We start from the raw sequence: 22,342 nt of genomic DNA, 5'->3' as shown, positions 1-22,342 counted from the left end.
GAGAATGGCAGAGTGAAAAGGAACTCGATTAAGAGGTCAGGAACACTGGGCTTTATTCTTGGCCCGATGCCATTCCTCTGGGGGATTCTCCTTCCTTGAACTTCTTTTACTATGCTGTGGTAAAGGAATTTAGTAAAAACATACTGTAATAGGATTATCATGGGCACTTGGAGGGCAAAGTGAGACCAATTCATTAGGCTGGGTTTCCATATTTGTTCAAATATTTGTGATTTAGCAGATACCTTTTGTCTATGCCTCTTCATTGATGGAAGTGGAAAGGTTTATGGGATATGGTAATTATGGGACCCATTATGTGGAACTGTGACTTTTTAGTTTCTTAAGCGGTAATTCTTAGAATCCTGGGTTCCCATATCCGCTGCCGAGGTGTCTGGACACTTGCTTTTAGTACTATCAAGACAGTCTTAATATGGAACACTTTTACCTCTTCTGATATGATATGACCTTTGGTCATAGGATTTTAGTGCTTAGAGATCATTTAGTTCAACCCTTTCATTATATAGAAGAAACACAGGTTTCTGAGTTGAATTACTTTAGGTCAAGATAGACTTGAGGGAAGAGAAAGGAATAAGCATTTATATAGTACCTACTACTTAACCCCAATTGCCTCATCCTGGGTCATCTCCAGTCATCCTGATGAGTATCTGGTCACTGGATTCAGATGGCTCTGGAGGAGAAGTGAGGCTGGTGACCTGCCCAGCCCTCCCTCCCTCAAAACAAAGTCAAGTGCAAGGCCTGTCGTCATCTCTCTGATGGCATGATCTTCTTCAGCAACAAGGGACGAACATACGCTATGGGTCAGGCACTGTACTAAGTGTTTAAAAAAACTCATTTGTTGTGATAATAAATCTAACATTTATATAGCGATTATTATGTGCTAAGTGCTTTATAATTATTATCTCATTTTGTGATAATAATTAAACAATAATATCCACCATTTATATGGTGCTTACTGTGTTCCAGAAACTGTGCTAGGTGCTTTGTGATTGTTATCTCAATCGATCCTCATGACAACCTTTAGATGTACGTACTATTATTATCCCCATTTTACAGACGAGGAGAATGAGGCAAACAGAGGTTAAGTTAGTTGTCCAGGCTCACACAGGTGGTCAATGTCTGAGGCTGGATTGGAGCTCATGCCCTTCCTTACTCTAGGCCCAGGACTGTATCCACTGCCCCACCTAGCTGCCACAGCTACCCCAGCTGAAAGTCATGATTCCCTCCTTTCACTGGTGTGATTCCCCTTTTCCTCTCACTGCATACGCCCCTGCTTCTTGATAACACAGTGCTATTTGTGGGCACACTATAATCAGGGAATTTAAAGACTTGCTGCACTTTTAGTTTTTCCCTTCATTATCAAAGCCCCTGACTGCTGCTGAGGTGGAGACCTACATGGGGATGAATGCCCATTGATCCTCCTTCTGCCTTATCTAGCAATCCTCAGCTGAGCTACCCACCCTTGTGGTCCACCTGACATCGTTTCTTTGGACTTGATCTCAATGCTGCAATCTATGTGGGTGAAATACAAGGAGATGAATTTTCAGGAAGGTGGATATGTCCCCCCCCCCCAAACCCAGCCTGCTGTCTTCCCTGCCCTCTGCCATTGAATTTCAGTCCTGTCCCTCCTGCTTATAAATAAAAGCAGGCCGTATTTAAATCCCCTTGCCCATAGCTTGGTTACTTTTTTGCATAATGCAGCAGATTCCCCCCCAAGCTTTCTGGCTGTGAATGGAAATAGGCCCTCATGGCTCTGAAAGGGAAAGAAAGAAAATCTAGCCCTTTTTTTTTTCATCAAGAAGCTCAGTTGACTTCACTGCAAGAACCAATAAATGGCTTAACTCTGTGGGGTGCCTGCTGGGGTAGGGGAAAGCGCAAGTCTGATTGTTCACTTAGGCTACAGGTCGGGGATTCTTTCCTGGATCACTCAGGCTGGGAGCAAGGCTCGATGGCCCTGGTGAGCTGAGATAGGGGGCTTCCTCAAGAGCTTCTCTTGTATCTTCTACTGCTTCGGAATGTTACTCAAATGCTAGCTTCATGCCAATGTGCTGTGATGGAAAGGCCAACCCATCCAAAGAAGAAAGTGTCTAATGATAAACTATCCGGAAACAGAGGAAGAACTTTTTTTTATAATAGGGGAATATAGGGAAAGAAACAAACATTTATTAAGCACTTACTGTATACCTGGCACTGTGCTACCTACTGCATCATCTATTAGTTGTCTCTTATTATAGACAAGAAACTAAAAAGTCACAGTTCCATGTAATGGGTCCCATTACCCTATCCCATAAATCTTTCCACTGTCATTGATGAAAAGGCATATGCAAGAGATATATGCTAAATCACAAATCCCCTGGCTTGGTGGAGGGGACTCCATATTCACTGTCCATAACCCTCTCTCTCTGCACTTCAGCGATGTCATAAAAGGAAATACATTATCTATGGCAGAGACCTAGAAGTGGACCTGGTTTGGACAAAGGCTGTGATTGGGAAGGGAGGAGGTGGGATGAGCTATGGAAGGTCTCCTCCTTGAGGGACCCTTTTAGGCAAAAGAGAAGCTGCTGTCCCTCAACACCCCTCCCCCATGAGGCCTTTCTTGGTCCCCTCCAATTGTTAGCTTCTCTCTTGAATCTGACTGTATTTCCTTGTCAGTGTACAGGAATGCAAACTCTCAGAGCCAGCACTGTTAGCGACAGCTTCCACCTTGTTGTTTGTATCCAGCCCTTGGCCTGCATTCTTTATACTCATTTATACTCAGTTGAGTTTATACGCAATCCGTGAGTTGGATTGGCCTGCTTTCTCACCTTGTTCCTGCAGATAGGAATAGAGGTTTGGGTGGAGTCAGGGACAACCTGAAGGATAACATGGACTGACCTAGGCAGGAACTAATGGGGTTTACAATGGGTACCTGCTGGTTCTCTCCCTCCTCTCTTCACAGCCCCTGGTCTGTTAATTTCTTTTAAGATGTATCTCAATCCAGTCTCGTCCGAGGAACCATCTCTGATTAACCACACTTTCCTGTGGTGACTCATTCCAGGTTTTTTTTCCTCTGCATAAGGAATTTGATTCTATGTCATTTGGTACTTCCTAATAGATTGCTTTGTATCTGGTCTCCATAGAAGGGGACCTTCTGTTTTTTTGACTCCTTAAGAAGTCTGGTGAAACTTTCTTATCACCACTATTTTTTTTAACATTCTTAATGGAAGGAAATACCACATTTCAATTAGTGGTTAGTGAAAATAAAGATTTCTTTTTTTTCCCATTCAAGCTCACAGATGCCCACAAATCTATCCATGGACCCCATGTTAATCACTAGAAATTATATGTGCCCCTCCTCTTCTTTCTGCCATCTGCGTGTTCTACCCCTTTCCAGAGATGTATTTTAGATGATAGTTAGAAAAGTTTCATAAGAAAAATAATCCCATTGTGGAGATGTGTTCATTATTAATATTACAATGTCATTATCAAACACATGCCCTCTCTTTTACAGTAATTAAAAAATAGGCAGTGAAATGCAGCACGAGACCCTGAATATGATGGCAGTAACATGGCATGTTCTTTCTGTTATTTTGCTGGGTGGGCCAATGAATCAGTAAACTCAGTACATTGGCTCATGAAGTTTAAAGCTAAGTAAGCATGAAAATAGGGAACATTGCTAGAGGTTGCATATTAATTAAAGATTGTTGGTGAGACTTGTAGGAGAGCAGAGGAATGTGTAGATTGTACTATTTTATGAAAATGACAAAGCTCTGTTGCTGGGTGGGAGGAAAGAAGATGAAAGGAATCCAATGCAAGGAAACCTGGAGGTTTTAAACATATCGTCACATTTTCCTCTGATGGGCACTCTGTGAATTGCTATGTTGTTCAGACAGACCAGGGCAGTTCTGTGTTGCAAGAAGGCACTTTAATTATATTATCCATCAGGAAGACTTACCCATGATGACTTGCTTTTGTGCTGGCAGAAAGTTGTAATAAGGATCTTACCTAATGGTTTGTGCTGTTTATTTCCATCATTCATGCAATGATTACTTAATGGTATAGTTCACAGTGTCTTGCACATTGTAGGAAAAGATGTATTGCCTCAGTGAACAAGTATGTGTAAGTGTCTACTGTGTACAAATCTCTCTGGGAGATGATATAGGGGAGAAATTCAAATCAATTTGAGTATATGATTAGCTGTTTACATGTTGTATCCTCTCAGTAGGAAGTAATATCCTTTAGGACATGGACTGTTGTTAGAATACAACATGGACCTAATGGTCTATAGTCATGTTCATCATTTATGCTTCATGAAGATTTTGCAAATGAGATGGATTTTTTTTTTCCGTTTCATTAAGGGCTCATTGTATTTGCTTGGACTATTTGCCCAATGGTGCACTTTGTTTTTCTTCTGGAGGCAATTGGGGGTTAAGTGACTTGCCCAAGATCAGATGGCTAGTAAGTGTGAGATTAGATTAGAACTCAGGTCTTCCTGACTCCAGAGCTGGTGCTCTATCCACTGCATCATCCAGCTGCTCCTCAGTCAGAGCACCCTTAACAATTTCACCTTTGCCTATTTGGATGCAGTAACAATGACTTTGCTTTTTCATCCTTTCAGATCTCTCTTAGACAGCAAAATCTTACTTATTCCCTTCTTAATCCAAGTTGCTCCCCTTGCCTCAATCAGTAGACAGTGAGATTTCCCTTTAAGAAATGATGGTCCACTTCCAGCAGCCATTTCAAAGGATTCTAGTATTCACTTATTCTTTGATTGGCTTATCTCCTACATACATGCTATATTCTAGGCAAAACAACTGAAACAAAGGGAAGACACTGTTACTGTTGTCACGCTTATAGTCTAGTAGATACATAAAGGCACCAATAATTAGAACATAAGTAAGAAAATGGGAAATGCATCATAATGAACATAAGAAAATGGGAAATGCTCTGAGCACAAATGAGGGAGATCGTAAGAAACATGAGAAAGCAGAGGGCAAGGCAAAGGGTAACTCTCAGTATTCCCAGTCTCTCCTCCAGTAGCAGAAAGTAATTTTTTCCCCTTGTCCAGAAAGAGAGCCCAGGAAAGACTCTTTGTTCTCTGCCCCCCATCCCCAACCTTCATCCAGATTGTGTTGCTTGCAAGATTTCAAGGCAATATTGAATGAAGTAAAGAATGTTTTTATAAAGCTAGTTGGCAAAGAGTCATCTTCCTGAGTTCAAATCTGGCCGCAGACCCTTACTGGCTGTGTGACCCTGGGTAAGTCATTTAACCTGGCTTACCTCTTTTTCCTCATCAGTAAAGTGAGCTGGAGAAGGAAATGGCAAACCACTGCAGTATTTTTGTCAAGAAAACCTCAAATGGGGTCACAAAAGAATCAGACATGACTGAACAACAAAAAAGAATGCTTTTATGAGCAGATCTCTACACAGATTTTTTTTTCCTGAAATTTAATAAATGCTCCATACGCTATGTTATTCACTGGCAAATGGTCTAAAGTGGTCTAAACCAAACTCAGAAGATTTGATGGTCGTCCCCAAAGTATCTTTGCTCCCACGTTCTGGAAATAGTTTCAGAGGGTGACATAAGGCTTTTGTTCTGTGATGAAAAAGAAAATATTGGGGATCAGAGAAATCAGACTCCTTGACTTGGCTTTCAAGCCTGGGGCAGAGGCAGAGTGCTGGTGATGGGGAGAAGACAGCAGGCCCTTTCTTATTTTTCCAAGGCTGAAGATTGTTTGGCAGAGACAAAGGTGCTGATGAGCAGCTGACTTGGAGCAGGTTTGAGGGGGAGGGGATGGTTTCATCTGAAACTTCTACCTTCTTTTTGGCTCCAAAAGCAAGGAGGAAGATCTTGTTCCAAGCATTTGCTGCTGAGTTGGTGACTGGCCCAGTCCCCAGCAACATACCATGTGTTTCCTCACCCCATTCTTTTCAGTATATCAAATTACTGGAGTCAGCTTGGCAAATTAGCCTGGACCTTGAACTTCTCTCTGTAATTTGGTTAAAGCAATCTGGCTTTGTGTGCTGGTGTGAGAATGTATTTGTGGTGGTGGTGGTAGTGGGGTAATGGTGAGGGGTGCTAAATATTCTTCAGCCTGGCTCTAGTATCTGCTTTCTAATACAAACCAGAAAACTTCTCCCCCAAACTCTGCCTTTTCCAAAAGCAAGGCTAACACTTTCATTTTATCAATGGTTGACATTTTCTCTCCTTTCCCCTCTCCTTTCAGGGACAGGGTAACTGAGCTGATAGTTTCTCTTGTCATTTTCGTATCATGGGACAGAGGAAAGAGCACTGGACTTATAGAGTTAGGAAAGACCTGGGTTCAAATCCTGCCTTTGTGTGACTGGCAATTTACTTAATCTCTCTGAGTCTCAGCATTCTTATAATTATAATAATACCTGTATTTCTTGCCTGTGCATTTTCATAAATATGAAAGCTTCTGTTTGAATGGTGAGCTCTTTGCCCTGACTTAGGGTTCCATATCCATGTTCATTTCTCTTGTGATAAATGTAGTTACAACACTGTGTCTCAGATTTGTGATATGTTTTTGGTTAACACTGGCATGTGCATTGTGGAGCCCACAAGATAATAGAAGGAAAAGGAAGGAAAATAAGTGTGTAGTGTTTCCTATGTGCCAGGTAGTATGCTAACTGCTTTACAAATATTATCTCATTTGATCCGCATAACAAACTTGTTAAGTAAGTTGTGTTATTATCCTCATTTTACAGTTGAGGAGACTGAGGTGATTTGCCCAGGATCACACAGCTAGTAAGTATTTAAGGCTTGATTTGAACTCAGGACTTCTTGACTCTAGGCTGAACTCTCTATCCACTTTACCAAATAGCTGGCTACAGATAATGTTATCCAATATACTTTAGATAATATTAGGTGTTATCTACCATTCTTTGAAGAGTGTAAAACCTATGTAAATATCAGTTATCAGGGAGAAAAAGTCAAATGTAAGGTGTAGGTCTTACTCTGTATTCTTTTCCCTGGGGAATGATGACCCTTGAAGGTTTAAGGTACTCTGGATCTGTACTCCTAAAACTAGAGCTTACAAGCCGTCACCAGTGCATTTACTTTCAGTAGTCAGCTAGAACATCTAATTAGCTCAAGGCAAGGGCTTTTACTGAAATATCAAAATGAGGACAGTAGTAATGAAATATTCTCTGTATAAACCTGGGGCATGCTTTCCCATCAATACATATAGAGGCAGCTGGTGTTACAATGGATAGAATGCTGGGTGTGAAGTTAGAAAGGAAAGAGTTAAAAATCTAGTCTCAGTTTCCTCAACTGTATGACAGAGATAATAATAGCACCTGCCTCACAAGGTTGTTCTGAGGATCAGATGAGGTAACATTTGTAAGAAGTGCTTGGTTGGCATAGTGCCTAGCACATAGTAGGTGCTATATAAATACTTCTTCTCTTCCCCCTAGAATTAGTGAGCAAACACATGGAATATACCAGTAGAGAGAATGTGTGTCCAAGTCAATGGACACCTCCAGCTGCAGAGCCAAGATGTTTTTTTCCTTCTCAAGGTGTTCTCACCCTGCCTCCCTTGGGTGTAATGTTTCTGCAGGGCAGTTCCTTCCATTTGGCTCCCTGGACCAGCTGCTCTGAGCTGTTCTCAGCTGTCTCTCTCCTGGGCACAGCCTCTCCTTCTGGAAATGGAGGCCAAATGGAAATGGGCCCATTAGAATGCACATATGTGTCTCCATGGTTGCGTTTTAACTTAGAAACATGTTGACCTTATCTGTGTTCTGTTGTATTTTTATTTATTCTGTTAAACATTTCTCAGTTACATTTTAATCAGCTTAGGTAGGGTGCTATGAGATACCACTGTCAACCTAGAGGCACCTTCTAGAGAGACAGTTCCCTCTCTATTCCCCACCCCAATAGCTAAGTCTCTTCTTAGTTATCAGAGAAGACTCTCTTCTCTCATCTACTAGAGTTCCTCTTGTCTCAGCTGATTGTAGAGCTGGTGTGTCAGCTTTTTAAAGCCTTCTAAGGAAGTGTAAACACTTCTTTATATTTCCTTTATAGCTTCTTTGAAGGTGAATACACAGAAGCTAGGGAAGATTGATCTGAACTGATACAAAGTGAAGTAAGCAGAACCAGGAAAACAGTAGATACAATGACTATAACAATGTGAAAGGAAAGAACAGTAACAAAATAAACCAGATGAAATGCTATGAAATTATGATGACCAAGCTTGACCTCAAAGAAGAGATATCCCCTCCCTCACTTTGTGAGAATGGAGTAGTCAGTGGGTGTGCAACTCTACCTTGATTATTGAATCAGTATTGCTTAACCTTTTCTTTTCTATACTTTTCTATAAGAGATGGCTTGGAGGAAGTGATAATTTGGGCAGTACAGGTGATAGAAAACCAAAATATAATGAAAATTGTAAATTGAAAAGGAAAAAAATCATCAAAATATGTCTAAAACTAGTAAATAACTGGAGACCAATCTTTCGAATATCTGAGTTTTCCAGAGGGTTTACTAGTTTTTCTAGACGTGTGCCATCACTATTCCATTTTCTTTTAGAGGAAAATGCCTAATTTATAGGGATTCTTTGTGTATTTGTTCGATCTTAAGAGCTAACCTCTTTAATTTTGAGCAGCATCACCTATGGCCTTTATCCATATAGCTTTAGCTTTAACCTGATCTACGGCCTTTGACTATGATGTCTCCCCAATCTCTCAGCCTGATCTAGTCTATTTCTATCTACTTCTTGGCTTTTTGCTTGAATGCTTTAGGCACACAATTCCCCTGTTCATCCTTCTTTACCAGTATAAAAGTTTCCTTTCAGAAAAAGATTTGTACCTTATCCACATTGTGGCATCGATGACTAATCTTTCACAGAAATCAAAGTCTTCAGTTAAAGTACCAAAGTTTATAATAGGAAAATTTCTGTTGCCATTAAGCAAGGACATTAAGACCTTTCAAGTGCTTCTTAAATTCTGTCCCAGAGAAACCAGCTTATCATCTAATCCATTTAAACACACAGAACTACCAAATCAGTGTCATAGGTCATCCGACAACACACTCAGAGCTCTGTAAAATAGAAATAAAATTCACAATCCTTACTCCATAGGGTTTGTCTTTGGATAGATTCCTCTCATTTCAGATATAGATAGTTAAGTAGCATTTTTAAAGCACCTACTATTTGCCAGTCATTGAGCCGAGGATACCTGTCCCCCACTCCTCCAAAAAGGAAAAGAATATTTATTCCCTGCTCTCAAGGAGTTCACAGTCTAATAGAGGAGATAATAGATAAATAATTATGTGCAAATATGATCTATACAGGATAAATTAGGAATAGTTTCAGAGGGAAGGCACTAAAATGAAGAACTAGAAGGTCTTCTTGCAAAAGATGAGACTAAAGCTAAAAGTTAAAGGAAGCCAGAAGAGCCAGGAGGAAGAGACGAGGAGACGGAGCATTCCAAGCATGGGAAATAGCAAGTGATAAGGCTCAGTTAGGAGACTGAGAGTTGTATGGGAGGAGCTGCAAAGAGACCATGGACATTGAGGTTATGTGATAGGGAGTAAAGTATAAGAAAGTTAGGAAGGGGCCAGATTATGGAGAGCTTTGAAAAATAGCTAGCTAACTAGCTAGATAACTAGATCATTTTTTTCTCTCATCTCATGAGGAAAGTGATTTGATACTCTCAAAGCATTGTATAAATGTCAGTCAATAAACATGTATTAAACCCTACTATGTGCTAGGCATGATATGTAGGTAGGCAGACGTATTCTTTTCTCTCATCTCAGCAGGAAAGTGCTTTGATACCAAGTGTTTGTTTGAGGGCATGAAGCACTCTTTCCTGAAGACCTCTGAATTGGGGGCACTTGTGTGCGTCCCCCCTCTGCATTCCTTTCTGCAGTTTCAGCTATGACTGTGTTGCATGAACACATGACCTAAAATTCAGCAGCGGAGAATTTGCAGAAATGTTAGAGAAAGATTTTTCTCCCCTTCACAGTGACTGATCCCTTCCATGAGATTTTTTTAAACTTCATTGGCAGCAGTTAACCTGTGGGGTATCCACTTGGTAGTTAGTCGTGTTTAAAGGCTGCCAATACTGTAGTATCCTATGGGAGCCTTAAAGACGTAAAAACAAGCAATTCAGGGGCTTTGTGTTAGGCACTGCTCAGTACCGGGGAGCCTGGTCACCAGCAGTCAGGGCTGCCCTCCAGTGGTTTGCTGAGTCAATTCTGTGCTAAAAGTTAATGACAGCAGCAGTCCCCACCTCCCACATTCCCATATGGAAGGATTTTCTTCCTTTGGCATTCTCTTCTGTGCCTCTGTAGATGCACTTTCAAAGTGACACCAGAATTCACTGCTGCAGGGCAGGCAGAGCATTAAGATTGGTGATCCAAAGAGCTAATGAATGCAGATGGGAGTTCTCCCACACCCTGTATGTCTGTGGCTACTGAATTTGGGGTATATGTCTCATCCTCTCTTTACCGGGAATGGAGGAAAGGAAGGGCATATCAGGCATGCTACAACTCTCCTAGAAAAAAAAAAGTGCATTCTCCTAATGTTGCTGGATCAGAAATGTGGTTCAGGAGCTGTCTGCACAAAGAGGATTGAAGAAGAGAAAAGGGTTAGCTTTTAACCAAGATGAAATGGGTCTCCCAGAGTAGATCTGTTTCCTTTCAGAAAGTCATATAGTCAGTTACCTTAGCCAAGAACCAAACTGAACTTTGGGGGTTAAATCATATACCTTCATTCCCCCTGCTCTCATCATTGATTTTTTCTCTTCATTTCCTTAGCTCAGCTCCTCAAAAAAAATATTCATTTTAATTTTCAATGCTTATTCTGTTTGTGGCATTCCCAAAGCTCACCTCTTCCTGAATATGATCCTTAAAACCTAAAAAAAAAAAATTTCCCCTTCTGCATCAGATTTTATCCATGGTAAATTTTAGAGATGGGCACTAGAGGGTGATGATGGGGAGGGATAAAGAAAAGCTTCACTTAGAACAAGACTTAACTAATTTTTTTTTTTTGTCATGGACTACCTTGCAGTCTGGAAAAACCTATGCACCCTTTCTCAGGATAGAGTTCTTGCTTGTTTTTGGTTCATAACTGAGGAATTGCTACATTCAGTAAGAGATTAGTGGAAATAAAGATATAATTTCTCCCCCATTCAACTTCACATGCGCAGGAGAGGCCCATGAACCTTAGATCAAGAAGGTGGTATTTGAATTTAAGCCTTGAAGTAAATCATGGCTTCTAAGAGATAGTGTTGAGGAGTGAGTAAATTCCAGGCATAAGGGATAACCAGTACAAAAGCATCTCCTCTACTTCCCTGCTTCTCCACTCAGTCTTTGCATATTTCACCTATGAAAGAAATCAGGGAGTAAAGTCTCTGAAGTTCATTGAAATGGAGAACTGAATCAGCTATCTCAGCAATAATGGAAAAACGTTCCACTTGGGTTCCCGTCAAACTCAGAATGTTTGAGGTGAATTCTCAAACCCAAAGTTTTTTGCAGAAAAAAAGTTTTGCAGAAAAAAAATTGGTACTAAATTGTGGTATTTTTGGAAACTTTCTAGTCATATAGATTTGGAGAGAGAAATACAGTGTGGGAGATGAGAGACTAGTCGGAGAAAATTCTCCTGAAGGAGAAATGCTCTCCTATTGCCTGTGTAAGGGTATCTGACATACATGTAAATTAGACATGTGTATTTTATTTTCATCCAATAAAGCATAGACACACTGCTACTGTCACCATTGGGTCAATACCCATGATGACAATCTTGCTGTGGGACCTATTTCCAAAGGATGCTTTGTTTGAAATCTCTGAGCATTAGATGGGCATTCCCATGATCATTATTACTATGATCATGGGAAAATCAATCATAAAGTAAAGAGAGAAAGAAAAAAAGTTGATTATGTTAAGATTTGAGACAAAAATCTTGGAGTCAGTGGCTCCCTTGCCCTTAGATTACAAAAGAAATACGACATGTAGACAGTTGGGTGGATCTCTGTTCAGACACTCCTGAGCAACATTGTTTGAAGCTCTGGGAAGATATAGATAGCATAGAATAATCTCTTTGTGAGGAATTAATTGCTGTTTCCCTTTTCCTGTTTTGAGTAGAAAATGTCTTTAATGTATTGTGTGAGTTCAGCATGAAGAACATGTTCTTTGGCATTACATAAATATTTACTTAATGCTGAAAATTTATTGTCAGGCAACAGTCATTTAACTAGAAAATATTGCAAGCTTATTTTCTTCTGGGGATAAAGGATACCACTCTTTGATTTTTATTTTCAGGATATTTGTTTATCTCCTCCTTTTCCATGCTTCCTCACTTGATCTTGGCATTTTTCACCTATGAAATGGATCAGAGACTAAAGTCTCTGAAATCCATTGAAATGGCGAACTAAGTCATCTATCTCCACAATTCTGGAGAAAATGTTCCATTTGGGTTCCCATGCTAATTAATAAACTAGAGGACTGGAGCCAAAGGGGGGGTTGTTAGTCATTGATAGCAACCTAAACCTTGAGGGCTGGTCCTAAATGTGGTAATTGAATGTGTAAAGACTGCTCCCCTTCTCCCACACCCGACACCAGAACATGCTCAGTAAACAGCAGCTGACGATGTTCTGAGAGAAGGGACTGGCTTCTGCTATAAAGCAGGGGGCTTGGTGGAAAATAGAGGAGACAAGAAAGTTCATGGTGTGGGCAGGGAACAGTGAGCAGAGAAACTGGATTGGAGAGTTAGTGTAGGGGAATAGTGGGAAATGAGGGCTGATACCCAGTTTGGGCAGCTGGGTGGTGTCGTGGGTAGAGCACCCAGCCTGGAGTCAGGAAGACCTAAATTCAAATCCGGCCTCAGATACTTACTAAATGTGTGTGTGTGTGTGTGACCCTGGGCAAGTCACTTAACTCTGTCTCAGTTTCCTCATCTGTAAAATGAGCTGGAGAAAGAAATGATAAAACTCTCTAGTATCTTTGCCAAGAAAAATCCAAGTGAGGTCATAAAGAATTGGATATGACTGAAACAACTGAACAACACCTTGCTTGGCTACTCTCCAATATCAAGCTAGAAAGTTTATATTATAAAATCGTAGACTTAGAGCTGAAAGGACGTTAGAGGCCATCAACTTTGTCAACCCAACCCTGTCACTTTTCAGATGAGAAAACTGAGGCCCACAGAGCCTTAGTGACTTACCTATAATCATAGCGAGGATCCAAAATCAAATCTTCCTGACTTCAAGCCCAGTGCTTTTTCTGTTCTGTGCATATTGTAGTCAGCTGGGAAACACTGTAGGTTTCTGAACAGTACACCTGCTTTGGGCTTCTGCTTTCTTAAGCCAAGTCCATTGGGAACCATTGTCTTGAGTTGGAGTTAACTCCATCTGAATGACACAATGGAAAGAGTATTAAGCTAGCAACAAGGAGACCTGGAGTCCAATCTCAGAAATCTCTTGTTGGTCTTGTAACTGAGCCACTTGAATTCTCTGAGTCAGGTAACAAGGATTCATTAAGTCCCCATCCTGTTGCAGGCACTGTACTAAATACGAGGGATACAAAGAAAGGTAAAAGACAGGCTCTTATCTCAAGGAACTTACAATCTAATTAATGGAGGAGACAACACGTAAACAACCATGTACAAACGTGTACAGGATAAATTGGAGATCATCAACAGAGGGACAACTAACATTAAAGGGGGACACGAGATCTTGTAGAAAGTAGGATTTTAGCTGGAATTTGAAGGAATCTAGAGAAGCCAGGAAGCAGAGATTGGGGGGAGAGAATTCCAGGCACAGGGCACAGTTGGTGAAAATGGACAGTTAGGAGATGGAGTCTCTTGGGCAAGGAACAGAAAGCAGGCCAGTGTCAGTGGGAAGAGGGAGTGCCTGGGTAACAGCTTCATTTTTTTTCAGTGAAGTACGAATCAAAGTTCTCAGCTGAGAGGGTTAAGAGAGGGGGTGCTTTGGGAGATTTGAGGAGGGAGAAAAGGTTTGGAAACACCATTATGGTGAATGGGGCCAGTGTATGGATTGGGGAGGTGTAAAAGGATTGCCTTGGTGCAGTGAGGGTCCAGTTGAAATTATGTAACATAAATTTGCAGTATTGAAATCAACATGATTTTGTGATTTTTCTCCAGCTTCATTCAACAGCATTTAAGTTGTTCAGTTTCAGTCTCCATGACCCCATTTGGCATTTTCTTGGCAAAGATACTAACATGATATACTTTTTCCTTCTCCAGATCATTTTACAGATGAGGAAACTGAGACAAACAGGCTTAAGTGACTTCAGATAACACAGCTAACAAGTGTCTGAAGCTGGATTTGAACTCAGAAAGAGGTCTTCCTGACTTCAGGTCCCACACTCTGTACACTGTGGTGCTATCTATCTAGCTGTCCAAGCATTTAAATAGGAACTTGCTATTTAATTGATGGTAGGTTATAAGACATATAAACAAAAATGCAAGTTCTAGTATAATATATTTCCTTGGAGTAGTTACCTATGGTTTTATATTTGTTATTTTTTTAAAGGTGAACATTTATTGAACATTCAGTCATAAAGGACTTTATTTTTATTCAATCAAACTAAGGAAACTAAAAACCAATTTAAAAAATGTGCAACTAAACTTTATTTAAAGCATACAAATTTGCAAAGGGCTCCTTTAATCACTTCCCCTTCCCTTAAAATACAAAGCCACTTTTTTAGCCTTACCTTCTTGGCTACTAAAAAGACCTGGAAAGGAAAGTTCTAACCCTCCAAATCCTTGGAATTGTCTAGTAGTTCGGCATCAGAAATGGATATGGTTTTATCAGTGGAAATGATATTAATGAAGATGCCTTACCATCTCTCTTCCTACTCTAACCAAAGGACCACTGATTTTTTCCATTTAACTGAAATCTGCTGTATGTTTTCTCTCTCTCTCCTGACTCCCAAATAGAATGTTAGTGACTTGAGATCAGGGACTGTCTTCCTTTTTTGTTTCTATCTCCTGTGCTTCCCATAATTCTCTGCGCATAGAAGCACTTAATATAAATGTTCATTCATTCATTCATTTTCCTCAAGAAAGCATTCCAGCAGGAAGGAGAAGGGTAGATAGCCCACCTGACTCCACTATCAGAACAGACGCTTAACCTCTTTGTGGCTCAGTTTCCTCACTGGTAAAAGGGAGGGAATTGGGAGTGGTGACCTCCAATGGGTCTCCAGCTCTCAGTTTGCAGTCTTATGATCCTGGGTAAAAGCATTTAATATAGGGACTTTGGAGTCAGGGAGATCTGGAGTCAAATTCCATCTCTGACATTTGTTAGCTTTGTGACCACAGGCAAGTCACTTAGCCCTGTTGGGCTCAGTTTCCTTATCTGTAAAATGGGAATAATAATAGCTCATAAGGTTCATGTGAAGCTCAAAAGATATAAATTATGTGAATCACTTTGTGTACTTTAAGTATCTCTATAAATGTTAGTAATAAAAACTCAACTTGCCATTGCTGGAGGGGCATTTGGGGGAATATGATTGATAAGGCAGAACAAGGTGGCCCACTGAAACTGCCAGAAAGGTGCCATCTTAATCCCTGGAGGGGATGGCCTTCTCTAGCCTCCTGTCCCTCACATTGCCGCATAGGTCCCCAAAGGATATCCCAGGAGGATGGAACTGGGCATGGGGCAATGTGGCAACATGGAAAAAGCCAGAAGAAATTGGGTTTAAATCTTAGCTCTGCCCTTCATTTTTCTTGTGGGCTATGGAAAGTCATATGATCACTCAGGACCTCAGTTTCCCTTCTTGCAAGATGAAGAAGTTGGAAAAAATGATCTTTAAGGCCTTCTGTGACTCAAAATATATGATGCTGTGTGCTGTCCAGCCCTGAGTCAGCATTAGCTTCTTAGTTCAGAGTGAAGTCGCTTTAGCCTGCTCAGGAAAGGAGACAAATTAAGATAAGATAAAAAATGTAATAAGAAATATAATATAAAATCCTTTCTGGTTGACTGCTGAGCATTCTGCTGATGCTATCACTTGCTCCGGTCTGTTTCAAGGACTCATGAGAGCACAGAGGCTGTGAGCTATTGATTGGCATGAAAATACCTACAGACTAATTGGATGAAGTGGCAAATATCCCTGGAATTCTGGCGTAGGGATGTGGTCTGCCTCAGATAACCAGAACTGCCACTTGTATGGAACAGTTGGGTGGGATAAACCATTCACATGTAGGTTGAAGCATGTGTATACTTACACGTGTACACATGTCTTTGCAGAAGCAATTGCCTCTTACCACGTTTTCCTTCCTTCCTTCCTTCCTTCCTTCCTTCCTTCCTTCCTTCCTTCCTTCCTTCCTTCCTTCCTTCCTTCCCTCCTTTCTTCCTTCCTTCCTGCCTGCCTGCCTGCCTGCCTGCCTACTGCCTGCCTTCCTGCCTTCCTGCCTGCCTTCCTGCCTGCCTTCCTGACTTCTTGTCTTCTTTCCTGCCTTCCTTCCTGCTTTCCTTCCCTTTCCCACCCCCCCCCCTCCACTGGAAGCATAGCACACAACTCACTATTCCAATCCTACTATTGGTTAGCATGGAAGCTTTGACCAGCTCCATTTCTGACCTGGAGGTAATTCACCCCTCCTTAGATGACCTGGTAGCTCTCCATTCCCAGGGTCTTGCCATATTAGTTCCATACTTTGTATACTCCCCTGATTAGTATTAGCCTTGCTTTAGCTCAGAATTCTTGAACTCAAGTAATCCACCTGCCTCACTCAGCCTTCCCAGTTCCCCAGCTCCTACCACCATTCAAAGACCCTCAGCTTTCTGCATCTATGGTGTTAGCTATCATGGAACTCCCTGGCTGGTTGTTTCAAAGCGTATCTCTCATTATCTTTATGTCTTTATAATAAACTGCTGCTCTAGCCCTGTTATTTATCTGACCAGCCAAGCTCATGATTTCCAAATTTTTTGAGAAAGTTGACCCAAGTCCAATAAACAAGCCTTTGTGATAACTTTCCCAACTTTCCCCTCACCCAGGGGGTGACCCTCCTTCTCTTTGTTGGAGGCTGCTCATAAACTGGATCCCAGAGAACTTTGTGAGCATTCTGGGACTTCACCCTGTCTTTGTTTTTTCCTTAAGTCAGTGGACAAAACTTACCGTAAGTTTAAGGTGGCTAGATGGAGCCTTACCCAGTGACACAAATGACCTTTCCTTTGGAAGCATGAGGTCATTTCCATCTCCTGGGAGGGCTGTTGGGTGAAGACCACTTGAAGCAGGTGCATTGGCCAGTGTGTTGTTTTCAGTCCAACATCAGTGCAGAAGCACAGAGCTGGAGGAATTTTCCTTGTCTCCCAGCTTCATCTTTTGGACCTTTGCCACTTTTCTTTTCTCTTTCTACCCCTTACCTCCTCTTTCTTTCCATTCTCTTTCCTTTCCCTTCTCTCCTTTCCTGTGATAGGAATTGATAAATGAATGAATACAAACTCCAACACCTCCCCCCCCCCCCCCCCCCCCATTGAATATGTTGTTTTTTTCCAGGAAGGTTTGCATCTTAAAAGAGGAGACTAGAAAACACTTATTCAAAGAAATGAGCCTCTCATGGAAGATTTTTCAGGCACCATGGTAGGCTAAGGGAAAGCTACCCAGGGGTAATGGTGAGGCCTCCAGTGCCTGTTCCATCACCCCGGACCAGTGGCTGATGACTGTGTAAGGTGGCTCCTGACCCACCCCTCCCTTACAAGCACTCAGCAGTCTAGATACAAACAAGCTGACACAGAGTTCAAAAAATGGAACTGAACCATACCTCCTACTCTACATTGCACAGATGTCTGCTTTGGGATGCTTACTGCCTGTCTGGGGCTGCTTTCTCAGAAGGAAACTAGTCTGTGGCACTTTGAGATGTTCAGGGATTTGTCATGGGGTGACTCTGGCCTTCCCAATGATATCTCAGTGGTTGTGATGAACACAATCTTCCTGTTGGTCCCTGTAATTATATTTCCACAAAGGTCTTCGGGTTTCAACTCTTCAGGGAGTAAAATGAAAAGAGGAGAGATGAGATGGGATGGGATGGGGGAGGGAGGAAGAGACAGACTTCCTGAGTAATTGGGGAAGGATTATTTTCCCTCCCATAGTGGGGATATCGCAGCCTAACATGGTGGGTTCAAAGGACCAAAGGGATAGTCCATTTTTAGTGGGTCACTTTCCTTCTCAGGTCAGACTTTTGAAGTATACTAGGGATCTGCTGAATTTCCTTTTGAAATTATTTTAAGGGTGGCAGAAATACTTGAGGCCAGTGAGAAAGAAGAGAGAGGCCAGATCTGTAACAAACTTAAGCCTCTAAATTTTGGGGGTTGGACTGAAATCTGAGGATGTCTGGTAGCCTGTAATATACAAGGACTTGAGTCTTTGCCCCAGGAGCTCACGGGCAAATGTAACACGAGGGCAATTTGAACACTGTTGGTTTCTGTAGGTAAATAAAGGACTGTTTCCAATCTGTCTCCTGCAGGCTTAGTGTCAATCATCCAGGGATGGAGTAGTATCTTAGGGAGAAACGGAGTATTTAGTTTCATTCACCTTGTCTTTGCTTTTCCTCTTTTTTCATCCCTTCCCAGCACCCAAAGACAATGAGGAGCGAGTGTTCAGGGAGCGGATGCGGCCAAGGAAGCGACAGGGGGCCGTCCGTCGCAGGGTCCATCAAGTTAATGGCCACAAGTTCATGGCCACCTACCTTCGGCAACCCACCTACTGTTCTCACTGCAGAGACTTCATCTGGTAAGGCTCTTTCTCCTCCCAAGTTTTTTTTTTTTCTTTTCCTCAGTTTGGAGGCCAGGCAGGGTGGGGAGCACTGACAGCTTGCCCTTTTATTTCTTCCTAATTTAATTGAGTTCTATAAGACTTTCATAAATGCTTCCAATGCATTTGGTAACATTTAGCCCTAGCTAGACTCTGGGGAGGGGCCTGGAGGGAGGGCAGGTAAGAAGGAGGATGGTATATTAAAAAGAATACTGGACAGGGAATCAGAAAATTGAGGCTCTACTCCCAGTTCCCTCACTTACTCTCTGTGGGACCTTGGTAAAGTCATTATTCCTGCAGAAAATAAAATGCCACAGATACAACCTATGCAGTATACTTATCTCCCAGTCTAGGGCATGCTTGCATTCATCATCTAAGTAGGTAAGCATCCCTTCATCCTCAAAGGGAGGAAGGGATTAAATTCTGCTGTTTAATGGAATCCAGTTAAACATTTCCTGGAATATCTGTGCTTTGGGTGGTTGGAGGTAAGTCTCTCTGACTCTCTCTTCCTCTCCCTTTTCTGTTCACTCTTTCTCCTGCTTCTTTTCTTTTCTTCCTTCCTTCCTTCCTTCCTTCCTTCCTTCCTTCCTTCCTTCCTTCCTTCCTTCCCTCCTTCCTTCTTTCCTTCCATTCTTCCTTCCTTTCTTCCTTTTCTTTCTCAAATTAAAACTTCATTTCCTAAAGTGAACCTGTTCTTGCTTTCAGGGGTGTCATAGGAAAACAGGGATACCAATGTCAAGGTAAGTGGTACAATACGAACTAAGCTATTGCTGAGTGTGTGACCTGTAAGCAAATCTAAAAAGTAAGCCACATCCAAGATAGATGAATGGATAGATTCTCTTGAATGGATTTGGAGGGTGTGGGTATTGCGCACCTTCTCTTTTGTATGCTAGACCAGTTGAGTCCCTGGACACCAGTGCTCTTAGCCCATCTCCCCCTGACTCTTCCCCTACATCTGTTCTCCTCAATTCCCTTGCCCTCTCCATCTTTCACTTTTCTCATGTCCCACAGGATACAGAAGCTACTTTACTCCATTTCTGAGGCTTCAAAAGAGTTACAGAGAGTAACAACTACACCCAGTCTTTTATTTGCTGGTTATAGCAGGGAGCTCAGGATTTTCAGTCTCATTCATTAATTCTTTTTTTTTTTTTTAATTATGCTAGACAAGAGTTCTCATTAGAGGACTGGCAGAAGCCCCACTATATTTTGAGCTGGGGGATTTCTCCCCTGTCTCTTCACTTGTGCTAATGTGTCCTGTGGGGCAGTTCCCTTGCCTGTTCAGCCCTGACCTTGTTCAGGTTTATCGAGTACTCCCTTACTTATTCCTTTGCCCCTCTTTGATGTGGGAAATATCCCTAGCCACTTGAAAATTAAAGCCCCCTTGAAATGTTTAAGGGTTATTTTTAAAACTACTCTAAATGCTAGGCTTGGTTGTCCATATATAATTAGGAAATTGGGTGTCACATGTATTCATATCTTGGCTTTTTTTGCTGGCGGAGTTATGAAGCAGCCTGTCTAACCCAGCCCTGGTTTTCTAGCATCTTAAAATTATAGGAATTTAAGATCATTTTAGGGATGTAGGAATTGGAAAATATGAGATATTATATTAATTAGCAAATATCCTACCCTCCAGGGTGTGATCCAGGTCCCTACTACTGCCCCTTAGCAGAGTGTGGGGTAATTTTCTTGTTCATCACTTCTAACTCGAGGCTTGTATACACATTGTCCTATGGAAATACTCAAAGGGCTCCAGATATTTTCATGTGGAGATATAAATTAACTGGAAATTTTAAAATGTGGAAAGTCAAGACCCTACTAGGTAGAAAAACAAAGACACCAGAGTAGGTCCCATGGCAAACAGTCTAATGACTAAAGAACTTCCCTGTTCTATCCACCAACTGACACTATTCTGAGTAGTCATGTAAGCACCATAAAGCATATAACAGGAGCAGTGATGCCAGTGGGAGAGCTTAGAAAGGAAATGGTTTCTTGACCTTGGCATATGCTTTGAATGAAACAAGGAAATTGATCAGGACTCCCAGAACCATGGAAAACCACAGATGATGTTTAAGCATAAATGTTTAATTCTCCTCTAAAAGCATTTAGTAAATCCTAATTTCAGGGATGACAAAGCACCTTTCAAAGAGCTTTGTTATGGGTTTTAGGGGAGAGGCTGATGGGCAGTTTTTAAATCAAGGCAGAAAGGTCACAGTTCTATGGTTGTTGATTTCATCTTGTATTTGAAACCTTCCCCCTCCATTTCTTTCTCCCCAAAATCCCTCTCAGCACTTGCCACCTCCCCCCTGAAGCTCATTCTACCTATCTTCTGTTGTTTACAGTTTGTACTTGTGTGGTTCACAAGAGATGCCATGAGCTTATAATAACGAAGTGTGCGGGCTTAAAGAAACAGGAAACACATGATGAGGTAAACATTTATAACATAAAAGTCTTGGGAATTTTTCTCCATTATCCTTACCCTTTAACCTTCCCAAAGTGTGTGTGTGTGTGTATGTGTGTGTGTGTGTGTGTGTGTGTGTGTGTGACTTATTTGTCTAAATTCCTGTCTCCTTCATTTGTTGAACAAAAACTTGGGGAGTTGGTTTGTAACCCTCTTAAAAATATCAAAGCCTGCACAGAGACTGGACTCCATCTGAGTTCCCTGTGTCTGTGGGCACTGTGCCACTATTAGTTAAGTTCCAGGACTCAAGCCTAAGGGGACAGTGTGCTGTAAATTTTATTTTGATCTCACACTCTTGCCAGTAAATTGGGAGAATCTGATTGGTGGGTGGGTGAAATATGGATTGCCTCTGGGCCTGAGAATCCGAGCTAGCATTGCAGTGGGATTACCTATAACTCCAGGGATGATGGATGTCAGACCATCAGACAGAATGATGATCCTGGCAAAAATGAAGGGATTTAACTGACCATGTACTGGACCTTCATTCTGCTTTCTTAGTTGAAAGCTAACTCTTAATTCTAGCTGGTGGTCTTAAAAACGGGCACATATGAATAGAGTTGGCATGGTTTTACACAATCCATGCCAACTAGTAGAGGTACATTGAGAGCTGATGTCCTAATGTTGGTAAGCCAGGGATGGTGTCTTTACTTGGAGATAATGAAAATGGATAAGAATAGGCAAATCCCGGCTATTTGGCAAGAGGGACATGTAGGATTTTGTGGCTGATTGGCTAGGAGTAGAAATGAGAGAGAAGGAAGGATTCAGGGTAACTGTAAGAGGGTTTTTTGGGGGGAGTGAGTAGGAGATTGGAAAAACAACGAAGTCTTTGACAGAAGTAGTGAAGAAGAACATAGGGGAGAAAATGTTGTGTGTTTGTGTGTGTGTGTGTGTGTGTGTGTGGTCTATATTTATGTTCAGGGTAGTTGCATACATATAATGTATATATGCAAATATACATCCACATATACATACATATAGAATCTGTATATGTAAATACATATGTATTACATGTTTATATAGATATATTCACCCAGCCACATATATGCATATTGTTGTTCAGTCATTCAGCTATGTTCATGATCATGCAGACCAGTTGTCCATGGGTTTTTCTTGGCAAAGATATTGGAATGTTTTGTCATTTCCTTCTCCAGTTTTATGCA

General features: G+C 41.4%; 1 protein-coding gene across 1 annotated transcript in view; it reads left to right on the top strand.

Annotated features, from left to right (window-relative positions):
• The window catches only part of PRKCE (protein kinase C epsilon), a 661,730-nt gene that overhangs the window by 371,147 nt on the left and 268,241 nt on the right, over nucleotides 1-22,342 (top strand). Inside the window, exons 3-5 of the mRNA XM_072635707.1 lie at nucleotides 18,544-18,703; nucleotides 19,430-19,464; nucleotides 21,064-21,149. Of these exons, the coding sequence (XP_072491808.1) occupies nucleotides 18,544-18,703; nucleotides 19,430-19,464; nucleotides 21,064-21,149 (281 nt within the window). The remainder of the gene's footprint in view (nucleotides 1-18,543; nucleotides 18,704-19,429; nucleotides 19,465-21,063; nucleotides 21,150-22,342) is intronic.

The sequence above is a fragment of the Notamacropus eugenii genome, chromosome 1, assembly GCF_028372415.1.
Source record: "Notamacropus eugenii isolate mMacEug1 chromosome 1, mMacEug1.pri_v2, whole genome shotgun sequence".
Lineage (NCBI taxonomy): Eukaryota > Metazoa > Chordata > Mammalia > Diprotodontia > Macropodidae > Notamacropus > Notamacropus eugenii.
The sequence above is the reverse complement of the archived record's forward strand: the minus strand, read 5'-3'. Positions and strand labels throughout refer to the sequence as shown.